The 24,400-nt window shown below is 48.3% G+C and overlaps 1 protein-coding gene across 3 annotated transcripts in view; it reads left to right on the top strand.

The window, feature by feature from the left end:
- The window catches only part of ACBD4 (acyl-CoA binding domain containing 4), an 84,469-nt gene extending 60,565 nt beyond the window's left edge, over positions 1-23,904 (top strand). For all 3 annotated transcript variants that reach the window (XM_068262484.1, XM_068262483.1, XM_068262482.1), the window contains exons 10-11: positions 14,044-14,094; positions 23,624-23,904. In XM_068262484.1, coding sequence (XP_068118585.1) covers positions 14,044-14,094; positions 23,624-23,731 — 159 coding nt within the window. In that variant the 3' untranslated portion in view covers positions 23,732-23,904. The remainder of the gene's footprint in view (positions 1-14,043; positions 14,095-23,623) is intronic.
- Positions 23,905-24,400: the final 496 nt, after the last annotated feature.

The raw sequence follows: 24,400 nt of genomic DNA, 5'->3' as shown, positions 1-24,400 counted from the left end.
ACTGCATATACCTACTACCTGTTGTGTTGAGTGAACCCAGCTCACTGCATATACCTACTACCTGTTGTGTTGAGTGAACCCAGCTCACTGCATATACCTACTACCTGTTGTGTTTACTTAACCCACCTCATCACTGCATATACCTAGCTTTGTGTTGAGTGAACCCAGCTCACTGCATCCTACTACTACCTGTTGTGTTTACTTAACCCACCTCATCACTGCACATAACTACTTGTTGTGTTGAGTGAACCCAGCTCACTGCATATACCTACTACCTGTTGTGTTGAGTGAACCCAGCTCACTGCATATACCTACTACCTGTTGTGTTGAGTGAACCCAGCTCACTGCATATACCTATTACCTGTTGTGTTAAGTGAACCCAGCTCACTGCATATACCTACTACCTGTTGCGTTTACTTAACCCACCTCATCAGTGCACATAACTACCTGTTGTGTTGAGTAAACCCAGCTCACTGCATATACCTAGCATCCCCCCGAGATGGACAAAATGGACAAACCAGGTAGAGGAAGAGGTAGAGGCAGACCCAGAGGAAGGCCACCAGGCACCGGCAGGTCTGTACGAGGTGGTGTTGCTGTGATTTCGTGCGGACCTGCCCCAAAATACAGTGCTCAGAAGAAGGCACGTGCCATCACTTCCCAAAATCGTGAGGAGGTGATTGAGTATTTAACACAGAACACCTCATCTCCCGCAGCCACCAGCGCTACAACAAGCACCACATCCACTGCATTTGACACTTCGCAGGAGTTATTTGGTGGTGGTGGTGGTGAAATCACCGATTCACAGCCACTACTGCAACAACAAGAAGAAGGCGCAGGTACACCACTTCCTACATCTGAGTTAGGTGGCGATAGTATGGACGTAACGTGTGTGGATGTGGATGATGGACCACCTGAAGTTGGTGCAGTTGAGGAGGTTTCTGAGGAAAGCGCAGCTGGCCAGGAGGATTATGATGACGATTATACGGATACCACATATGTTCCCAGTAGAGGAGATGACCAGGGGGACAGTTCAGAGGAGGATTCAGAGAGGACTAGGAGGAGACGACTCCATGATAGAAGCAGAGGGAGCTCGTCCTCAGAAACAGCTGGGGGCAGTGTCCGGCGCCATGTATCGCCAGCTATGGCCAGACAGCCAACATGCCCTTCAACGTCAGCTGCTGATGCCACCGTAGCGCCATCAGCCCAGGGGGGCTCAGCGGTTTGGAAATTTGTAACCTGTGTGTCTCAGATCGGAGCAAAGCCATCTGTTGTCTCTGCCAGCAAAAATTGAGCCGTGGAAAGGCCAACTCTCACGTAGGGACAAGTGCCTTACGAAGGCACCTGGAGAGAAGGCACAAACAGCTATGGCAAGAACACCGGAGGAAAAGCAGCACCCCTCAAAAGACAAGCCACCCTCCTTCTCCTCTTCCTCCTTCAGGTGCATCGTCTTCATCCACTTTCTCACTTGCACCTTCACAGCCACCCTCCTCCACACCGCCTCTTCCCTTCAGCGGTTCCTTCTCCTCTGCCCACAGCAGTACCCAGCTGTCCGTGAAGGAAGTATTTGAGCGGAAGAAGCAAATGTCTGCCAGTCACCCTCTTGCCCGGCGTCTGACAGCTGGCGTGGCGGAACTATTAGCTCGCCAGCTATTACCATATAAGCTGGTGGAGTCGGAGGCTTTCCGTAAGTTTGTGGCTATTGGTACACCGCAGTGGAAGATACCAGGCCGCAATTATTTTTCACAAGAGGCCATACCCAAACTGTACCGTGCAGTTGAGAGGCAAGTGGTGTCATCTCTGGCACACAGCATTGGGTCAAGGGTCCACCTGACCACGGATGCCTGGTCTGCCAAGCACGGGCAGGGCCACTACATTACATACACAGCCCATTGGGTCAACCTGGTGACCGATGGCAGCAAGCAGGGAGTACGTGGATGCGCAGAGGACCGACTTGTCACACCTCCACGGCTTGCAGGCAGGCCTCCAGCCACCTCCTCTCCACCTGCTATCACCGCTTCGCTGTCGTCATCCTCCTCCTCCTCCTCCTTGGCTGGTGCCGCCATCTCCTCTCCAGCTACACAGCCCCAGCACCCCAGGGCCTATGCTGCATGCCAGGTGCGACGGTGTCATGCAGTGTTAGACAGGTCTTGCCTGAAAGTGGAGAGTCACACTGGAGCAGCTCTCCTGGCTGCTCTTAACAAACAGGTGGAGCAATGGCTGACCCCGCACAAGCTTGAGATCGGCAACGTGGTGTGTGACAACGGCAGCAATCTCATTGCTGTGTTGAATTTGGGAAAGCTGACACACATACCCTGCATGGCACATGTGCTTACTCTGGTCGTGCAAAGATTTGTGTCCAAGTACCCAGGCTTAGACGTCCTGAAGCAGGCCAGGAAGTTGTGTGGGCATTTCAGGCGCTCTTGCAAGGCCATGGCACGCTTTGCGGAGATTCAGCGTAGAATCAACTTGCCGGTGAGACGCCTGATTTGCGATAGCCCGACTCGCTGGAATTCCACCCTGCTGATGTTCTCTCGCCTGCTAGACCAGGAGAAAGCCGTCACCCAGTACCTGTATCATTACAGTACAAGGACACAATCTGGGAGGATGGGGATGTTGTGGCCCAACAACTGGACACTGATGCGAAATGCATGCAGGGTCATGGAGCCCTTTGAGGAGGTGACCAAACTGGTGAGTCGCAATGAGGGCACCATCAGCGACTTGATCCCCTACGCCTACTTCCTGGAGCGTGCCGTGCGTAGAGTGGTGGATACAGCTGTGGAGGAGCGTGAACAAGAAGAGTTAGGGCAGCAGGAGTCGTGGGAGCCATTTACACACGAACCCGATGTTTCCACAACACCGGCGGCAGCACAGAGGGGGACGGAGGAGGAAGAAGAGGAGTCGTGAGGGGAAGGAGAGGAGTCAGACTCTGATGATGGTGATGATGAGGAAGGTGTTTCTGTGGAGGAGGAAGAGGCGGCGGAAGGAGAACAACCGCGGCAGCCATCACAGGGGGCTTCTGCTGCTCCACGTTCCCGTGGTATTGTTCGTGGCTGGGGGGGGAGGAAGAGGAGTTGCATCCCATCACTGAGGAAGAGCAAGAGGAGATGGAGAGTACGTCTGCATCCAGCTTTGTGCAGATGTCCTCTTTCATGTTGTCCAGCCTGTTGAGGGACCCCCGTATCAAAAAACTCAAGACGTATGACCTGTACTGGGTGGCCACGCTACTAGACCCTTGGTACAGGCACAAAGTGGCGGACCTGTTAGCAACTCAACATAAGGCGGAAAGGATGCAGCACTTGCAGAACAAGCTGTCGATGATGCTTTACAATGCATTTAAGGGTGATGTGGCTGCAAAACGCAATCAAGGTACCACTGGCAGTAACCCTCCTCCCAAGTCCACGCAGGCAAGGACAGGACGCTCCAGCGATCTCAGGGTGATGTCGGACATGCGGACGTTCTTTAGTCCAACTCCTCGCCATAATCCTTCCGGATCCACCCTCCAACAACGCCTGGAGCGGCAGGTAGCCGACTACCTGGCCTTGAGTGTGGATGTAGACTCTGCGAAAAGCGACGATGAACCCTTGGACTACTGGTTGCGCAGGCTTGACCTGTGGCCAGAGCTGTCCCAATTTGCCATACAACTTCTCTCTTGCCCTGCCGCAAGCGTCCTGTCAGAAAGGGCCTTCAGTGCAGCTGGAGGCATAGTTACTGAGAAGAGAAGTCGCCTAAGTCACGACAGTGTTCAGTACCTGACCTTTATCAAAATGAATGAGGAATGGATCACGGAGGGCTACTGCACGACCGAAGACTAAGTCAGTCCCCACACACAGCATCTCTGCCTGCAGGCCGCTTGACTGCCTTCTCCGCCACTACCAACAGGGTCCAGGACTCTAGGCGGATTCCTGAATTTTTAAGGCCGCTGCTAGCAGCAGCCGCTACACTAATTTTTCTGGTGCGTGTACATGTGCCCATCCCCTTTCATGATCATTACCTTGCCGCGGTGAAGGGGCTTGCGCATCACAATGAAGCAATGACCACCGGCTATTTGAGTGTCTCGGGTGGGGGTGGCACACAAAAGATAATAAGGTCGTTGCTTCATTGTGGTCAGACCAAATTTGATCAACTGGACAGTCACTGTTCTGTCATTCAGCTACATCAGCCGGGCGAGCATATGGGCTGAAAAGCCACCATCACCTGCACTCTCGTCATGGTGCGCACCAGTCCAGCACGGCCGTCACTACACAAACGGCTGTTTGCAGTCACTGCATACCTTTCACTGCATCTGTGACTGCACATTATATCTGGCAGTCGGTGCATAACTTGCACTTGAATGGATACACTTTTAAACAATTTAAAAATACAACCATCTAAACTTTCAAACAATTTAAAAATACAACCATCTATCATTTTCAAAAAATTTAAAAAAGGGCAAAAAAACTTGCCCTCCGTAAAACATTCTTGGCAAATGCTTTCGACTTGGTTTGTCTTCCGCTGGCTCAAGGGTCCATCTGACCACAGATGCCTGGTCTGCAAAGCACGGTCAGGGCAGCTACAGCATGGGTCTCAGCAGGCTCCCACTTCGGGCCGGAATCCAACCTTCATTCCCTGCGGTGACAATGGCAGACTTGCCCTCCATAACGGATTCCCGTTAAAGGATTTAAAGTTAATTCATTTCAATTAGGGCCGCAAAAGGTCCTCCTGAATCCTGTATTGTTATTTTTGGTCACTACCTCGGGGCGGGCGTGCATGCCTGCCTGCTTCCCTCCTTGCCTGGATGTGTGGTGGTAGACGTTGATCAGGCTCCAACTCCGGAACGCAATACAAGAGGGAGCTCGTCCTCAGAAACAGCTGGGGGGCAGTGTCCGGCGTCATGTATCGCCCGCTATGGCCAGACAGCCAACATGCCCTTCAACCTCAGCTGCTGATGCCACCGTAGCGCCATCAGCCCAGGGGGGCTCAGCGGTTTGGAAATGTTTTAACGTGTGTGTCTCAGATCGGAGCAAAGCCGTCTGCTGTCTCTGCCAGCAAAAATTGAGCCGTGGAAAGGCCAACTGTCACGTAGGGACAAGTGCTTTACGAAGGCACCTGGAGAGAAGGCACAAACAGCTATGGCAAGAACACCTGAGGAAAAGCAGCACCCCTCAAAAGACAAGCCGCGGAGAACAACCGCGGCAGCCGTCACAGGGGGCTTCTGCTGCTCCACGTTCCCATGGTATTGTTCATGGCTGGGGGGAGGAAGAATGGATACACTTTTAAACAATTTAAAAATACAACCATCTAAACTTTCAAACAATTTAAAAATACAACCATCTAAACTTTCAAACAATTTAAAAATACAACCATCTAAACTTTCAAACAATTTAAAAATACAACCATCTATCATTTTCAAAAAATTAAAAAAAAAATGGCAAAAAAACTTGCCCTCCGTAAAACATTCTTGGCAAATGCTTTCGACTTGGTTTGTCTTCCGCTGGCTCAAGGGTCCATCTGACCACAGATGCCTGGTCTGCAAAGCACGGTCAGGGCAGCTACAGCATGGGTCTCAGCAGGCTCCCACTTCGGGCCGGAATCCAACCTTCATTCCCCGCGGTGACAATGGCAGACTTGCCCTCCATAACGGATTCCCGTTAAAGGATTTAAAGTTAATTCATTTCAAATACACAGCAGGGCCTCGAAAGTCCGCCTCCTGTATTGTTATTTTTGGTCACTACCTCGGGGCGGGCGTGCATGCCTGCCTGCTGCCCTCCTTGGATGTGTAGTGGTAGCCGTTTCTCAGGCTCCACACCGGATTCCATCCCTTATTCCCCGGCCATTACCCGGGGTCACAAATGGCAGACTTGCCCGCCTCCATATGATTCTCGTGAAAGGAATGTGGTGTCATCTTTGCCCGCCATAACTGGTTCTCGTTAAAGGATTTAAAGTACATTCATTTCAAATACACAGCAGGGCCTCGAAAGTCCTCCTCCTGTATTGTTATTTTTGGTCACTACCTCGGGGCGGGCGGGCGGGCGTGCATGCCTGCCCGCTGCCCTCCTTGGATGTGTAGTGGTAGCCGTTGCTCAAGCTCCACACCGGATTCAAACCCCTCATTCCCCGGCCATTAGCCGGGGTCACAATGGCAGACTTGCCCGCCTCCACAGGATTCTCGGTACTGAACAAGTACACAGCAAGTAGAAAATGTAATTTAAAAACAAAACGTAAGCTTTTTAACAATGCCATGGAAAGTTGAGAAGGAAGTCACACATTACCTGACATCACTGAGTGAGGAGGAGCAATCTCGCCATGTTGCGCAGTAGTCCAGCATGGCCGTCACTACACAAACAGCTGTTTGCGGTGCGTTACACAGTGAGTTTGGTGTGTCAGTGTGAAGCAGTACTCTAATTACACTCCCTGATTGATGTATACACATGCAAGATGTTTGAAAGCACGTTAGGCCTGCAATTTAGCATTCTATGTGATTTCTGCCCTTAAAACGCTGCTTTGCGTCACATCCAGATTTTTCCCCGGGACTTTGGCATGTATCCCACTCCGCCATGCCCCCCTCCAGGTGTTAGACCCCTTGAAACATCTTTTCCATCACTTTTGTGGCCAGCATAATTTTTTCTATTTTTCAAAGTTCGCCTCCCCATTGAAGTCTATTGCGGTTCGCGAACTTTTCCGCGAACCGAACCTTCTGCGGAAGTTCGCGAACCCGGTTCGCGAACCAAAAATCGGGGGTTCGCGACATCTCTAATGACAAATATAAAATATTTTACATTTATTGGAGGAACCCCTCCCTTCCTTTCAAATTGCCGGGACAAAATCCGGCAAACTGGTGGAGTAGGTGGTGTCCGGCAATGGAGTTATTGCTAATGGCTGCCGCCAGTATAACCCTAGTAATGAAAAGAGGAGGGTGAAAAGCATGCACTGAAATGTTCATATGCTTGAAGGAGTGTTTATTTATCTTTGTATGTGTCAGAGTGGTGCAACTAAATATTTTTAATTAAAAAAAAAAATGTTTGGTTTGGGTCCGCTTTAAAGAGACTCTGTAACAAAAATGTCAGCCTTATTTCTTCTATCCTATAAGTTCCTATACCTGTTCTAATGTGGTCTGGATTACTGCAGCCTTTTCTAGTTGCACTGTCTCTGTAATATATCTAATCTTTTTTTGTCAAGCTTTGTCGACCGAGGGAGGAATGTGCTGCCTCTGCTGTGATAGGGAGAAGTTATGCATGCCCCCTCCACACCCCCTGCCGGCTCTCCTGTGTGCTGTGTGTATGAGTCACATGCAAGGTGTCTCTGCTCACAGCCAGCTTGTCTGCAGGCTCAGGAGCTGTGACTTTGTGAACAACTGTGAGTGATCAGTGCAGAGCCCAGACAAGCAGATAAAGCAACAAGTGGCAGTAACATTCCAGCAGTCAAGTCACTCTTGAGAGGAGCCAATCGCAAACAGGCACCTGCTCTGATGATGTATTTTCTGTTTGGCGGTCATCTTCGTTATTTACAAAAACAATGCATAAAACAGTGATTTTATCACCAAGAAAGCAGCAGGGTGCGGCGAAAATGTCACAGAGGGGGCTAGGAGAAGACAACTAACAGGCTGGTACGTTTATGTAAGATTTTAACAGTACAGATTCTCTTTAAACTGAAAGGAATATGGGGGCTGCCATGTATATATTTTTAAAACACCTGCCAGTTGTCTGGTTGTTATGTTGATCTGTTATTTACAGATGGGATATAGCTGTAGCTATAGTAGCTGCTGTCGGGCCAAGAGACAGGAAAGGCCCATATTATTCAACCCCAGATCACTTTCCTATGTCCTGTCATTTTTTGTGTCTTCACCACTCTAGCCCAGGGGTGGGCAAACTTTTTTTCCTTGTGGGCCGCATACCTTTCCTCGCCTCCCTCCCTGCCTGCAGAGTAATGCTAGGTTTAGGTCTTATATACAGCCCCCTTCAGCCGACCTGTGCCCTGGATGTCCTGGACCGATCCCCCGTTCACCCGCCACAGCTCCCTTTTCAGAATCAGAATCAGTTTATTCGCCAAGTACGACAGGTATCGCACCCGGAATTTTTTGTGGTACACACGGCATGGAAAAGTTTAGACAATAGACAGACAGAGAATGCAAGATAATAATAATAATGACATCTATATTGTTTAAGCAACAGCGAGATTACATAACAGGTATAACTAGATAGAGGGTGCAACCTGATTTTGGCCGCAGTGCGAGACTATCGTGTTTCGCGAGGGTGGTAGCTCGAGTTCAGCAGGCGGACGGCTTGGGGAAAGAAAGTATTTAAATGTCTGGTGGTCTTGGTGGGGATGGATCTGTAGCGGCGACCCAAAGGCAGGCGGTCAAAGTAGTGACTGCCGGGGTGGGAGGGGTCGTTCCGTATTTTATTTGCTCTCGACCACAGCCTAGAGGTGTGTAGGAGGTCCAGAGGTGGAAGGGATGACCCAATGATTCTCTCTGCAGTATTGATTACTCTCTGGAGCTTGAGTCTGTCACTCGCAGTCGTCACGCAGTGGAATCCGACTTATAAGTCGACCTCCACTGCGCCCTGGCACGCGTATCCTAGTACGCATTCCTGTAGCCAGGAGCGTCCTGCGCAGACGCAGTACAAGAAAATCTCTACTGCGTGAACAAGGCCCCGTGCGCTGGAACTGCGCGAAGTAAAAGTGAGCGCGTCGGTGAGTGGCTGCGCCGGCATAGGTCGGCTGCAGGGGGCTGGCAGAAGCCATAGGTAAGTGAAACTTATATTTTTTTTGTTTATTTCAAATCCACTTTAACTCACCCAATTGCACCTTCCAGCGTTGCTCTCCATGGCCACCGCAGTGTCATGTGACGCTGGCACGTACTGACAGCGGGTCACATGATGTTAAACCTATCAGTATTCATCGCAAACAGTTCTGCAGGGAGGGAGGAGAGGAAACCGGTCCTCTATCTGTGGGTCGGATTCAAAACACTAACAGGCCGAATATGGCCTGCGGGCCGTAGTTTGACCAGCTCTGCTCTAGCTGCAAGACACTTGTACGGTACTTAACATGTTTAGTGTAAGGCCAGGGGAGTGTGTGGAGAGTGGTGAAGGGGAAATAACAGATGCAGAGCTAACAGGGAAGCTGTGATTGTGACACTAAGGAAAAAAAGAGAACTAACCAGTATATGCTGCTCTAACTGCGAATGTATTTATATCATAAAGTCATCAAATCATGTCATAAATATCACGCCATATGATATAAACTGATTTATCTATCAACCAATCTGATCATATATCTGTAGATGAGTTTGGATGCTCTTAATTGCAGTGATATTTATCAATGTATATTTTTGACTGTTGGTAGTACCTATTAGCATTTCCAATTACGGTAATAACCAGCAGCATATACTGGTTGGTTCTCTTTTAGTCCTTAGTGTGGTTATATTTTACCAGTGCTAGTGCCTGCAATATAGCCACACCATTCATTCATATTTTTATTTTTTTAGTTTTTGAAAGGACAACTGTAGTGAGAGGTATACGGAGGCTGCCATATTGATTTCCTTTTAAGCAATACCAGTTGCCTGGCAGCCCTGCTGAGCTATTTGGCTGCAGTAGTGTGAATAACACCGGAAACAAGCATGCAGCGAATCTTGTCGGATCTGACAATAATGTTAGCAGGGCAGCCAGGCAACTGGTATTGCTTAAAGGGATACTGTAGGGGGGTCGGGGGAAAATGAGTTGAATTTACCCAGGGCTTCTAATGGCCCCCCGCAGACATCCTGTACCCACAGAGCCACTCACCGATGCTCCGGCCCCGCCTCCGGTTCACTTCTGGAATTTCAGACTTTAAAGTCTGAAAACCACTGCGCCTGCGCAGCTGCATCCTCGCTCCCGCTGATGTCACGAGGAGAGTATTGCACAAGCCCAGTATGGTCTTTGGTCTGCGCAGTATGCTCCTGGTGCCATCAGCGGGAGCGAGGACACAGCAATGCAGGCGCAGTGGTTTTCTGACTTTAAAGTCTGAAACTCCAGAAGTGAACTGGAGGCGGGGCCGGAGCATCGGTGAGTGGCTGCGCGGGCACAGGATGTCTGTGGGGGGCCATTAGAAGCCCCGGGTAACTTCAACTCATTTTCCCCCGACCCCACTACAGTATCCCTTTAAAAGGAAATAAATATGGCAGCCTCCATATACCTCTCACTACAGTTCTCCTTTGAAGCTGTGATTGTGGGTCCTGAATTTAGTGACTAAATAGGAAGTAGTCCCCATACCTCCCATGCAGGAAGTGATGTCACTGATTACAGGGCTGCGCAGCAAGGTACACGTTCTTCCATCAGTGCACAAAGTTTACACACTGCCAATGTGGCTACCCTGCACATCTCTGAGTATGCTGTGTACATGAGGAGAGATGAGGGGAGGGGCAGTCATCATTACTTTTATTAGTATACAGGCATAGCGCTCAACACAGTCTTTAATCACTTCTCCTCCAGCAATGCAAATATCACAAAGTCCAGTAAGTCAACGATCCAAAGGAACATATAATCAGATTGCGTTCACCAGATTTGTACTGACTAGAGATTAGCGGAATTCGCATTCGGCCCAGCCAGTAACAAGCCTTCTCCCTTACTTCCTGATCAATCTTCAGATACTCCGAGTCCCCATCAGACAGAAACATGCTCCTCACACTGTGTATATTGCCACCACCATTAGAGAAACATAGGCCGCCCACCAGATTGTCTGGCTGACCCAGCACAGACCAGCAACAATGCTTATTCCTTTGTGTTTCTTCCAAATCTTTTCCAGCATGTGATTCCACCTTCAAACTCACAAGAACGCTCACATAGTGTAATACTGTTTTATTTTATCAAAATAAAAAAGTAGTGCACTCACAAGCTCCGTAAAGCAATGCGCATATCATAAAATCCACGTGTGGCCAGTGTCTCCCGTCCTGCTATGCTCCGCCCAACTGGTTTCGTCAATTATGACTCATCAGGGGCTGTGACTTTTTAGTCATCATTACTTATTAATTTGTGCCTAAAGGTGCGCATTAAAGGAGTCATCAGGCAAGTAACTAATGTAAAACATGCATGCCTGCATGTAACTATCCTTTTTTTTTTTTAGCTGGATCGCGCCCTCCGCTCTCGTTTCAGATGTAGCAATCTTGTGTAATAAGCTCCGGTCGGGGACCCGACCTCGAGGTCGGGCTCCCCAGCGACCCGGAACTCCTTTGGCAACGCAGGCGCAGTTCTCTATTCCTATCTGCGGGACGCCAGTGCAGTCAGCTCCCAATGCGTCCATCCGTACGTTCACGTACGGCTGGGCATGCGTACTGAGCCGTTGGAGGAGGGTTTGAGCTTGCGAGTCACGAAGGCTAGCTCAAACCCTCCTCCGGTGCTCTACTACACGTGCCCAGCCGTACCTCAATGTACGGAAGCACGCAGTGCAGAACCTTCCCCCTGCGTTCCAAGTAAAGGAACAGGGAAGTCTTGCTATTGTAGCGATAGTAGTACTTCCGGGGCAAGAAATACAAACGGCCCGAATTGCGGAGCCGGTGAAGCCTTGTGGGGGAAAAAAAAGGATGCGATCCTGCTTACATTAGGCTTGTGAACAGCGGCAGGTAGGCCATTAACATTGTCATAACTTTGCCTGATAACTCCTTTAATGATATAATCTTGTACAAATTGACCACTTCTATGTAACATGTGGAGCTATTTAAAGTATCCATTTAGGGTTGGTTCACACATATAAAGGTGTTCTGTCTTCAGTTTTTGACAGTTGACATCAGTTTTGCATGTATTTCTATGGCTATGTACACAGATAAAAGGTGTACATTTCCGGTCCAGTCAGATAAAACTGATAGAAAACAGATGCAAAAATGACAGGACTGTACTGGCCCGGAAATGTGCTGATTTATGTGTGAATTAGGCCTAAAAGTATATTCACTTGGTTTACCCTTCTACTACATAGATTTGGTAAGATAATACAATAAAGATTGTTTCATTGATGGGCATCTTAAAGAGACTCCGTAACAAAAATTGCATCCTGTTTTTTATCATCCTACAAGTTCCAAAAGCTATTCTAATGTCCTCTGGCTTACTGCAGCATGTTCTACTATCACCATCTCTGTAATAAATCAACTTATCTCTCTCTTGTCAGACTTGTCAGCCTGTGTCTGGAAGGCTGCCAAGTTCTTCAGTGTTGTGGTTCTGTGATGCATCTCCCCCCTCCAGGCCCCTCTCTGCACACTGCCTGTGTATTATTTAGATTAGGGCAGCTTCTCTCTTATCTTTTACAAGCTGGATAAATCATCCTCTGAGCTGGCTGGGCTTTCACATACTGAGGAATTACATACAGGCAGAGCTGTCTGCACTCTGCAGGAAGAAACAGCCTGACACTTCAGTGGAAGATAGCTGCAGGGGGAAAGAAACACACAAATGATCTCTTGAGATTCAAAAGGAAGGGTGTATACAGCCTGCTTGTGTATGGATGTATTTTCTATGTGTGGACATACTGTACATCAACCTACTTCCTGTTTTGGTGGCCATTTTGTTTGTTTATAAACAAACTTTTTAAAACTGTTTTTAACCACTTTTAATGCGTCGAGGAGCGGCAAAATTGTGACAGAGGGTAATAGGAGATGTCCCCTAACGCACTGGTATGTTTACTTTTGTGCGATTTTAACAATACAGATTCTCTTTAAGGATGAGGGCCTCTTGGCTTCTAATTACATCTGTCTCAAGAAGACTCTGAGTGAGGGCCGGTTCGAGACTTTTTGCCGCCTAAGACAAACTTGTGAGGATGCCATTTATTGTCAGCGAGGAGCAGGGAAGCAATTTCTCACCTCCTTCTGGTCCAGGCTGCGTTCCAACTTTCGTTTCACTTCTGGCGATGCATCCCACTAAAGTACAGTGGGCAGCAGTGCAGGAAGAGAAGCGAACCGTGGAACGCAACGCTTGGACCAGACGAAGGTGAGTAATTGCTTCTCCGTTCCTGGCTGACAGACAATAATGCTGCACAAATTGCGTAAGGGGAAGCACGGACGGGGGAGCATGGAAGTCGGACCCCCCCTCCCCACCGCTGTGCCCACTGCTCGCCCATCCTGGCAGCTACCCCCTACAGCTTGGCGGCCCTCCCCACCTACGGCCAGGGGGGCACGCCCCTCCCCCGCACACTTTCGCCTCCCGAGGAACCTGCCTCACCCCGCCTCATGGGCAGCCCGAGAGTGAGTGAGGCACAAACATGGTAGCAGCACTGAGTAAGAACTGATCTGCATGCTCATTCTGGGTCAGTGATTTAGAAAGTGTTAGGCCCCGTTTACACTTAATCAGTTGGTATGCGTTAGTACGCATTTTTTTTTCATAGCAGTGCATTGGGAAGATTTCAGTTAAAATGCATTAAGTGTGAATGGAGCCATAGGAAAACATGGGACTTACTTTGAAAATCCGTTTTCTTTCCGTTTTAACTGAGAGCAACTGATTAAGTGTAAAAGGGCCCTTAAGCCTCTTTCAGAAAGGCAGCTGAAGGCGGAGAATTCACTGCCTGTCAGCTGGTCTCATGTTGGGCGCTTCTTAGTGCTCGGTACTGGCGGATTACAGCGCCCTCCCATAGAGTCACATCTGAGGGCGGCCATACTCAGAGTATCATCACCACGTCTCAAGTGCTGGCATGCGTGGTGTAACTGCTGCTTCCATTCGGCTGCATTAAAATTGTACCCAAATGGTGCCCGTGGCAGCAGACCGGACGCTGAAGTGCTCCTGTATCTTGTAGTTCAGCCATCTGTCTGAAAGAGGCCTTAGACACACAGGACCAGCACACCAGCTAGACAAGTAGCAGATTTCAGTGGGAGTAACAAATGACATTTTCCATATTCTCCTCACTTCACTGCAAAAGGTGGTTAGCGATGACAGTGTTGATATTTTTTCTGTACAGGTTTCCATGAAACCCGGAGTGCTTTGACATTTTCAGATCCTGTTCTCAGTCTGTCTTTTGAATAACAATTAGAGGGCAGCCGTGTTTAGATGAACTTTACGTTTCTGAAATTCTGAGTACCTATTCATGTTAAGACAAAGAACTTTTCATCCCTAACAGGATCAGCAACAGTACATCATTGAAAGAACGCGCAAGTCGCCCAAAGAGCCGGTATGACACCCTTCTGAGCGTGTGAATGAAGCAGGAGTGTATGAGACAGGATTATAGAATGGCAGCTACTTAAAGTGGACCTGAACTCTTGCACAGGACAGAAGGAAAACAGAGAACAGAACTCTGTATGTATTTAGACAGTTTAGTCTGTGATTCCCCCTCATTTGTGTCTAATCACAAGTGTAATTTGATCTCTTCAGCTGTATCACCTCCTCTGCCAGGGCAGAGCTGCTAATTTGTAAACACAGGATGTTAACCCTATGTCTGCTTCCAGGCAATAGACACACTGCAGATTTATTGCAGGACTTGTATCAGCTGTAACAAAGAAATGTTTTTCTTTAAGGGTTATTATGCTGTTGTGGATCTTTTAGAGCAGAGGAAATTTTGAGTTCAGGTCCGCTTTAAATCCGTTCCAATGTTTTCATGAAATTTCAGTTTAAAGCTGAGTAAACCCAAAACTTTTTTTTTCTCTTTGAAGTTTTACTTCCTACCCTTTAAGACTTCAACAATAAGCAACAGAAAGTAAAACACTGCAATAAGAGCAGAGCAGAAGTTCTTTCTCTTCTTTGCTCTGTCCACATCCCCATAAGGTGTTGGGTTAGCTATGCTTATTGGTTGTTGATTGTCAGACCTGAAAAAATAAAACTGAACATTTGATTGAACAAATAACTTAAAGGACTACTGTAGGGGGAAAAAGAGTTGAACTTACCTGGGGCTTCTAATGGTCCCCCGCAGACGTCCTGTGCACACGCAGCCACTCACCGATGCTCCGGTCCCGCCTCCGGTTCACTTCTGGAATATCTGACTTTAAAGAGGAACTGTAACATGAAAAGATCCCCTGGGGGGTACTCACCTCGGGTGGGGGAAGCCTCCGGATCCTAATGAGGCTTCCCACGCCGTCCTCCATCCGTCAGGGGTCTCGCTGCAGCCCTCCGTGGAGTCCGGGCAGTGGTGACGTCAATATTTACCTTCCTGGCTCCTGCGCAGGCGCTCTGACGGCTGTCGGCTCCGAACTACACGGAAATACCCGATCGCCGTCGGGTCTGCTCTACTGCGCAGGCGCAAGTTTCCTGCGCCTGCGCAGTAGAGCGGACCCGAATGAGATCGGGTATTTCCGTGTAGTTCGGAACGGAAAGCCGCCACAGCGCCCCCGCTGGAGCCAGCAAAGGTAAATATTGAACTGACAGTCGGCACAGTCGCCGGCTGTTCGGAGGGCTGCGGTGGGACAGAGGACGGCGTGGGAAGCCTCATTAGGATCCGGAGGCTTCCCCCACCCGAGGTGAGTACCCCCCAGGGGATCTTTTTAATGTTACAGAGCCTCTTTAAGGCTGGAAAACCACTGCGCCTGCGCCCTTGCTCTCACTGACGTCACCAGAAGTGTATTGCGCAGGCCCAGGTGACGTCAGCGGGAGCAAGGACACGGCCGCGCAGGCGCTGTGGTTTTCTGACTGTAAAGTCGGAAATTCCAGAAGTGAACCGGAGGCGGGACCGGAACATCGGTGAGTGGCTGCGCGGGCACAGGATGTCTGCGGGGGACCATTAGAAGCCCCAGGTAAGTTCAACTCTTTTACCCCCTACAGTAGTCCTTTAAAGAGACTCTGAAGCAAGTCTAAATTTACATTTTTAACATGCAGTCATGTTAAGCAGTCTAACCCCTGCTAAAACGCCGATATCCAGCGGCAAAATGAGGGGTTTATACCCCCCAAATCCCCTCTCCTACCTCCGGGGAGCGCTTCCTGATGAGGCAGAGCTTATGGCTGTAGCTCTGACTCTCAGCGCGTCAATCCCCGCTGATCGCCGCCTCTCCCCACCCCTCTCAATCTGCCTTCACAGAGAGGGGCGGGGGAGAGGCGGAGATCCGTGCTTTGATTGACGCGTATGGAGGCAGAGCTGCAGCTGAAAGCTCTACCTCCATGAGCAGCAAAATCCACGGCCAAGAAAGTCGTGGTTTTGCAGGGGGGATTTGCCGCGGGATAGCTGTGTTTTAGCAGGAGTTATACTGCCTAACATGACTGCATGTTAAAAAAGTAAATTTACACTTGCTTCAGAGTCTCTTTAAGTGAAAACTGCATGTCAAATCAGTCAGTGGTTACAGAGATACAGGTTACTGAAAATATGTAATTATGTCTATTCCGATTCCGATTTGCAATTCTGATTTTCCCTGAATGCTATCAACAGAAAAATGCAGAAAAATCGCAGCATGCAGTAATGATTAAAAATCGGAATCGCATGTAAAAAAAACTATTAAAAATTGGAATTGCATGCAGTGTGCAAGGAGCCCAAAAGGTATTTCAATTACGTCTTTTTCAACATATAAAGTTTCCCTGGCTTGTGTCTTGTTTAAAGGGAAAACAAAACAGCATACCGTATATTCCGGCGTATAAGACGACTTTTTAACCCCAGGAAATCTTCTGAAAAGTGGGGGGTCGTCATATATGCCGGGTGTCAGTGCCAGGCAGAGCTTTAAATTACGTATCGTGTGCTACAGCCATCGGGGGAAAGTTTCGTTTGAAAAATTTGTACTTTGCCAGTTTGAAAACGGAAAGCACACCCCGATCTCTTTTCCCTCCCCCGAATGTCTGCGGCACTCAGTAATGCCAGTCCTATGTTCTCCTATAGTACTATCATTTTGATGTGAGGACCAGAGGGTGTATACAGGGGAGGGCCAGATGAATGGAGGAGGTAGTCTTATACAGCGAGTGTGTCCCAAACTCTATATTTTAACTGGAAAAGTTGGGGTTTCGTCTTATACGCCAGAATATACGGTACATTATGTGCACGAGTGAAAAAGGAACCTAAAGCATGAGGGATATGGAGGCTACCATATTTAATTCTCTTTAAACAATACCAATTGCCTGGCAGTCCTGCTGATCATTCTAGCATCAGTAGTTTCTGAATCACACACATAAAACAAGCATGCAGCTAATCTTGTCAGATTTGTTGTCAGAAACATCTGATCTGCATATGCTTGTTCAGGGTCAATGGCTAAAAGTATTAGAGGCAGAGGATCAGCAGGACAGCCAGGCAATGTGCATTGTTTAAAATTAAATAAGTATGTCAGCCTCCATATTCCTCTCAAAGTTGAAAAGTGTAACTGAACCTAAACTCAGGTACAAAATTACATACTTGCCTAAAAAGAAGGAAGCCTCTAAATCCTAATGAGTCTACCCATGGCGTCCTCCGGGCCCCTGTTGCCTCTTGCAAACTCTCCAAAGGTTACTGATGAGGGATTGTCAGTAATCTCATCGGGCCACGCTCGCTTCAAGCACGGCCATACTGCACCTGTGTGAGTACGGCCGCGCCTGCGCAGTAAGCCAGTGAGCGAGCGGCTCCATGCTACTGCACAGGTGCTGCTGTGCCCGCGTGCCTACAGCCTGGCCGCACTTATGCTAGAAGAGGAACGTGGCCCTCAATGTGCAGGAGGGTCCCAGGCATCGGCGAAGAAATGGAGGACAGCGTGGGAAGCATCATTAGGATCCAGAGGCTTCCCTCTCCTAAGGTAAGTATGTTTCTGAACCCGAGGTTCATCTCAGGTTCTCTTTAAAGGATACCCGAAGTGACGTGGCATGATGAGATAGACGTGGGTATGTATAGTGCCTATCACACAAATAACTATGCTGCGTTCCTTTTTTTTCTTTCTCTGCCTGAAAGAGTTAAATATCAGGTATGTAAGTGGCTGACTCAGTCCTGACTCAGACAGGAAGTGACTACAGTGTGACCCTCACTGATAAGAAATTCCTCTTTTTACCTCTTTCTTGCTCTCAGAAGCCATTTTCTGCTAAGAAGGTGTTTTACAGTTGGAATTTCTTATCAGTGAGGGTCACACTGTAGTCACTTCCTGTCTGAGTCAGGACTGAGTCAGCCTCTTACATACCTGATATTTAACTAATTCAGGCAGAGAAAGAAAAAAAGGAACGCAGCATAGTTATTTGTGTGATAGGCACTATACATACCCACGTCTCATCATGTCATGCAAGGTTGAATTATATTTACGGAAAATACAACATTTAATACAAAAGAATATTACCAATTTGTGTTTTCAATCGTGAGTGCGATAAGTAAGTGACTTTCATTTATAAAGTAAATTAAAAATGTAATTGGCCCGATGTGCGTGTCACAGCTTGTGACTGAGACCACCTGGCACATACCTATGAGCCAGCAGCTGTTCCCCAGACCACAGTCCGTAGAGTACCTGATCTAGAGAAACTGCCTGGTATTCAGAGTGTGAGTTCAGTTTGGTTCATTCAGACATAAGGCTTGAATCTCTCCCCACTGTCAGCACTCTCTCCCCTAGGGGGTCAAAGTGAAAAGAACTGATCCTGCAATGTCAGCATCCGCAGATACTGGCGTCAGTACACACAGATGCTGAACCAAGTGTCAGCAGTAAAAAGCACACTGAGTCTTGGTCCAATACACCTTTTAGCCCTGAGTGTCATTTACCGTAGTGCTTTGTATACATCAGAATAGAGCTCAGTTGCAGCATTCTTTCTATTCTGGGGGAAAAAACCCATATAGCTCGGAAAGCTGAGATGGCATCTTTTATGTGTTGTGTAGACTACTGCATAGAACCATGAACATGCCCAGACATGCTGCACATACTCTGCCCATATGCCAGCACACAGCTGTGCCAGTGCCTTGGAAAACACTTCCCCTTGACTTTTCTCCCGCCTTTAAAGGACAACCGAGGTGACATATGACATAATGAGATAGACACGTGTATGTACAGTGCCAAGCACATAAATGTCTATGCTGTGTTCCTTTTTTTTCTTTCTTTGCCTGAAAGAGTTAAACATCAGGTATGAAAGTGACAGTTTCTGTCTGGGTCTGGAAAGGGTCGGACTATAGTGTAACCCTCACTGATAAGGAATTACAGCCATAAAACACTTTCCTGTCAGTAATTGGCTTCTGAGAGCAGGAAAGAGATAAAAAGTGTCAATAGTTCATAGATTTTAGCTCTGGCATACTTCAATGCATGTGTCATTGAGAAGAGACAATGAAACGGTTAACGCGTAAAAACTAGATTCAAATATAAAATAAAACTGCAGGATATCTAAAAAAAAAGTAATTTTTAGGAGAAGGAGGATCATAGATACAATTGTTTATCTCATCAAATAATTTTCACCTCGGATGTCCTTTAAATGGAATCTGTAGTGAGAAGGATATGGAGACTGACATGTATTTCCTTTTAAACAATACCGGTTGCCTGGCTGCCTTGCTGACCCTCTGCCTTTAATTCTTGCTAATACACACATGTGAGAATTGTCGCCCATCCGGGATCGGGAAACAATTCCTCAGCGACAATTGGGAACGATGCTGTAGAGACACAACCCTAGCCTTGAGGCTAACTTTGTGTTCTGTTGCTACGGAGGGGGGCAGAGTGACGACGATTGGTGGGTGACGGAGCAGCTTTAGTTGGCCGACAGAGGGTGAAAATAGCACGGGCATCGGAGGTCCATAAAGATCCGACAGGATGGATCCTGAACAAGCCTGCAGAGCAGATGGTTCTGACACAAAACTGACAAGATTATTTGCATGCTTGTTTCTGGTGTGATTCAGACACTACTACAGCCAAATAGACCAGCAGGGCTGCCAGGCAACTGGTATTGTTTAACCAGTTGCCGACCGCATCACGCCAATGGGCGTGGCCGTGACGGCAGCCCCAGGACCGCCTAACGCCTAAAGTCCTGGGGCTTACATTTGCAGGAGATCGCGCACAGGCTGCGCGCGCATCTCCTCCGAGCGGCGATCACCGCTCGGGAGACTGTAACGGCGAAACCGCCGCTTAATTGTACTGTACAGCGCTGCGATCTGCAGCAGCGCTGTACTGGGGACAGCCGTGTGACACGGCTGTCCCCCTGGGGGACAAGAGAGCGATCGGCTCTCATAGGCTGAAGCCTATGACAGCCGATCGCCGTTATTGGCTACCTGGGGGGTGAGAGGGACGAAGGGAAAAAAAAAATTCACACATTTAATAAAAAAAAAATAACAAAACTATTTATATAAAAACAAACAAACACTGAAGGGGCGATCAAACCCCACCAATAGAGAGCTCTGTTGGTGGGGACAGAAGGAGGGGGGAATCACTTATGTGCTGTGTTATGCGGCCCTGCAGTTTGGCCTTAAAGCTGCAGCGACCAATTTTTAACAAAATAGCCTGGTCACTAGGGGAGTTTAAGCCCATGGTCCTCAAGAGGTTAAAAGGAAATAAATATGGCAGCCATCATATACTTCTCGCTTCAGGTTAACTTTGAGGGCTGTGTTACACTGCAAAACACAGTTGCAGACGCAGTGCGATTTCGCTGCGATTTTTGCAATTTTTCAACATGTGATTCACTGCAGGGTTTTTTTTCTGAAATTTTCTGCGTCTTGTATTTTTGTATTTGCGATTGTGGTTCATTATTATCACTGGAATGACTACCAAAGCATTTTTGCAGTATTGGGGTAAATCGCAAGAAAATTGCAGTGCACTTAGATTGTATTTTTTGTGCTTTGGCTGCAGTGTAATACATGAAGGCTAGTTTCACATATTGGGCTTGACTCACTAAACTGTGATAACTCAAATATCACGCCTTATCAAAGATATCACACCTTATCAAAGTTAACATGCCTTATCAGAGTAGCATAGCGAGCGCTATGAACTTATGCCTGCTAATTGGCAATGGCACTCGTCCTACCCTGAGCCCTTGTTGGTTCGTAGCGCTCGCTATGCTACTCTGATAAGGCGTGATATCTTTGATAAGGTGTGATATTTAAGTTATCACGGTTTAGTGAATCAAGCATGTGGTGTGGTGCAAATCCCTGTCAGATCAGTTTGGCGTTGGGACCAATTTGCCTGCAGTGGTGCCCTGTGGTAGGCTCTTCTGCCATGTGCAGATCACACATGGCAAAAGAGCCTACCACAGGGCACCACCAGTGGCGGATCTAGAGGGGTGCAGGCATGGCTAGTGCTATGGGCGCTACTGCACGATGGGCACCATGCCTGCCCCCATGCCACTGCTGCTCCCCACTTTGATGCCTCCCGTCCCCTGCTGGGTTGCGCCCCCCAAATCACCTGTTGCTGGCTGCCCTCGGCAGCTCAGCCACCGCTCAAAATCTCAACATTATCGGCCTCCCCCCTGCGTCTCCACTGGCGTCCCCGCCGGCGCCATGGTAACAGACCACCTAGTGAGAGGAGATCAAGCTACCCGCCGCCCGACAAATGCGGAAGTGACGTCACTTTCTGCATTTAGATTACAGCGGGCGGCGTGTAGTAGTGCGTGCCTCCTCTCTGTCGCACTGATCTCATCTCACTAGGTGGTCTGTTACCATGGCTCCGGCGGGGATGCAGCAATGGCAGCGGTGGGGGAGCAGCACGGATACAGGTACAGCACACAGCCCCCATTCACCCTGTCCAGCCATCCTGCTCTGCACTCCAGCCACCTAGACCCAGGCACCCTTCATCTACCCACACACGCTGAACCCTGCCCCAGCCACCCTGCACCCTAACTCTGCCCCAGCCACCCTTCATCTACCCAGCCACCCTGCCCCCTAGCCCTGCCCCAGCCACTCTTCATCTACCCTGCCACCCTGCACCCTAACCCAGCCACCCTTCTTCTACCCACCCACCCTGCACCCTAACCCAGCCCCCCTTTAACCTGCCCCAGCCACCCTTCATCTACCCACCCACACTGCCCCAGCCACCCTTTATCTACCCACCCACCCTGCACCCTGACCCATCCACCCTGCACCCAGGCTCATCCTGACCCAGCCACCCTGCTCCCTGGCTCACCCTGACCCAGCCACCCTGCACCCTGGCTCACCCTGACCCAGCCACCCTGCACCCTGGCTCACCCTGACCCAGCCACCCTGCACCCTGGCTCACTCTGACCCAGCCACCCTGCACCCTGGCTCACCCTGACCCAGCCACCCTGCACCCTGGCTCACCCTGACCCAGCCACCCTGCACCCTGGCTCACCCTGACCCAGCCACCATGCACCCTGGCTCACCCTGATCCAGCCACCCTGCACCCACCCTTCAGTCGGGCCCAGCCACCCTTCATATAGCCACCCACCCTGCACCCTAACCTAGCCATCCTTCAAGGAGTGTGTGTGTGTGTGTGTGTGGGGGGGGGGGGGCGCACTTTCAGTGTTTGCCATAGGAGCCATATTACCCAGATACGCCTCTGGGCACCACTGCAGGCAAATTGGTCCCAACGCCAAACTGAGTTGACAAGGAAATCTGCATGACCACGCCCCCCACCCCCACTGAGTGACGTACATACTGCCTAACAGGAAGTACGTCACAGCACTCTGCGCATGCGCGCTGCACCGCTACCACAACAATCTACAGGGTGGGCCATTTATATGGATATCCTTAATATGGCCATTTATATGGATACACCATTTTATGTGAATGGTGAAGTTAACAAACAAAACCACCCTTATTGGTCTGACACTAATGCTGGGTACACACAATGAGATTTCCCGTTCGATTTGCGGATCGATTCGATTAAATCAAACATGTTCGATTGGATTTCGATAGTTTTTTCCGTCGATTTTGCATACCTATCATGAAAAAAACTATCGAAATCCAATCGAACATGTTTGATTTAATCGAATCGATCCGCAAATCGAACGGGAAATCTCATCGTGTGTACCCAGCATAACCCACATTGGATAGATCCCTCCAAGACTGTTGGAACAAAAAAATTGATGGTATGGTGCGGTGTATGGGGTGTATCCATAGATAAGGTGTATCCATATAAATGGCCCTCCCTGTATAAAAATTGTTTGGTACAGACTAACCAGCAAGCTCATGGTGACCTAGAACTCATTGGAGTGTGTAAGGGACTACAATGGTCCTAAAAGCCCCCTTACTAAAATGCTAAGAAAAACAAAAGTGTGCTTTCTTAAAACAGAAAGAATTTGCGTTTCAGGTTGGAGTGAGCTTGAGATGTCTCCCAGGTTATATTCAGGTTGGAGTGAGCTTGAGATGTCTCAGAAACAGTCTGTATGCATGTTGGATTATTATGGCTCTGTACAAATTAACAAACTGACACATCATTGCATTCCAGTGGTTCTGGAGGTGTGTTTAGCTTCTAAGGGTAACAATGGTTAATTTGCATATATTCAGCAGTGATGCACTGGGAGACCTCTCAAGCTCACTCCAACCTGAATTATCGCAAATTCTTTCTGTTTTAAGAAAGCAAACTTTTGTTTTTCTAAAGATTGTTTGAAATGACATTGACTCTCATGGGGTCGTGTGCCGCTAAGCACTGGTCTGCATCGGCCAAACCATTTCCATCACATTGTGCCACGGGTACTGTGGCCTGTCTCGTAGAGACTAATGTCCACCGCAGCAAGGGAGAGAACTGCTATAAGTGTGAATGGGGCCTAAATCAAGAATCTGTTGTCTCATATGTGAGTGTGGATAAAACGTACAGATCATAAATAGATGCGATACTGATATTAGTGCTAGTTTTATTAATGTCCATTTCATAAAAAGGAGTAATCTAGAGTAACATTGTGTTGATCTCTTGCCCGTTGCACAGAAGCGTCGGCACCCTGCAGTGGGACGATCCCAAACCCTCCTCTTCATCCTGGTATGGCCTTTCATTGTGCACTGGCTAGTGCGAAGGTACTTGGGTTGGAAAAGGTGACCTGTCCTGCAGGCCTCATTAGTACCCATGAAAAACACCTCCAGTGAAAATAAACTGTGAACAGAGAAGAAGAGAAGCTACTGCTTTCTAATGGAGACCAAATCATGTAGGGTCTCAGTGACTGGTAGATGTAATGCTGCTATGTTGAACAAGCCTACTAATGAATGGTTTAATTGTCTTACATTTTTTCAAATTATACTCCCATTGGCCTCAATTCACTAAGGGCAGTTCAGTAAAATAATTTAGGTCGGTAAAATACTGCATTCGATATTTTACACTTTTTTTTTCCAAATTCCCTAAGATTTCCTGTATGTGGTAGAAGTTTGGTAATTTTCCAAACAAACATACTTAAATTCTTAGGGGGACATTTATCAGGAGTGAGACAAAATATTAGTAGGTTTTTAGAAATCTGTGCAGAACGGTCTCAGACATCCTAAGAAATCACTGCATAGTGCAGATTCCTTTTAAAACTGTTAAGAATAGGAGGAGCTAGGAAGGTTTCTCAGGCAGTGTGTGAGGGAAATTGCTGTTGCTGAGGTAACCAACACATCTGCTGTCATCAGGATCTGAGGAGGAATTCAGCAGGGGGGAGGAGCCCTTCACAAATCATGTCTAGCCTGCCATCTGTAGAACTGCTATTGAGCACTTCTTAATCTGCAGCAGTTTAGG

This window comes from Hyperolius riggenbachi, chromosome 12, assembly GCF_040937935.1.
Source record: "Hyperolius riggenbachi isolate aHypRig1 chromosome 12, aHypRig1.pri, whole genome shotgun sequence".
Taxonomy (NCBI): Eukaryota; Metazoa; Chordata; class Amphibia; order Anura; family Hyperoliidae; genus Hyperolius; species Hyperolius riggenbachi.
This window is presented reverse-complemented; position numbering and strand designations above follow the sequence as displayed.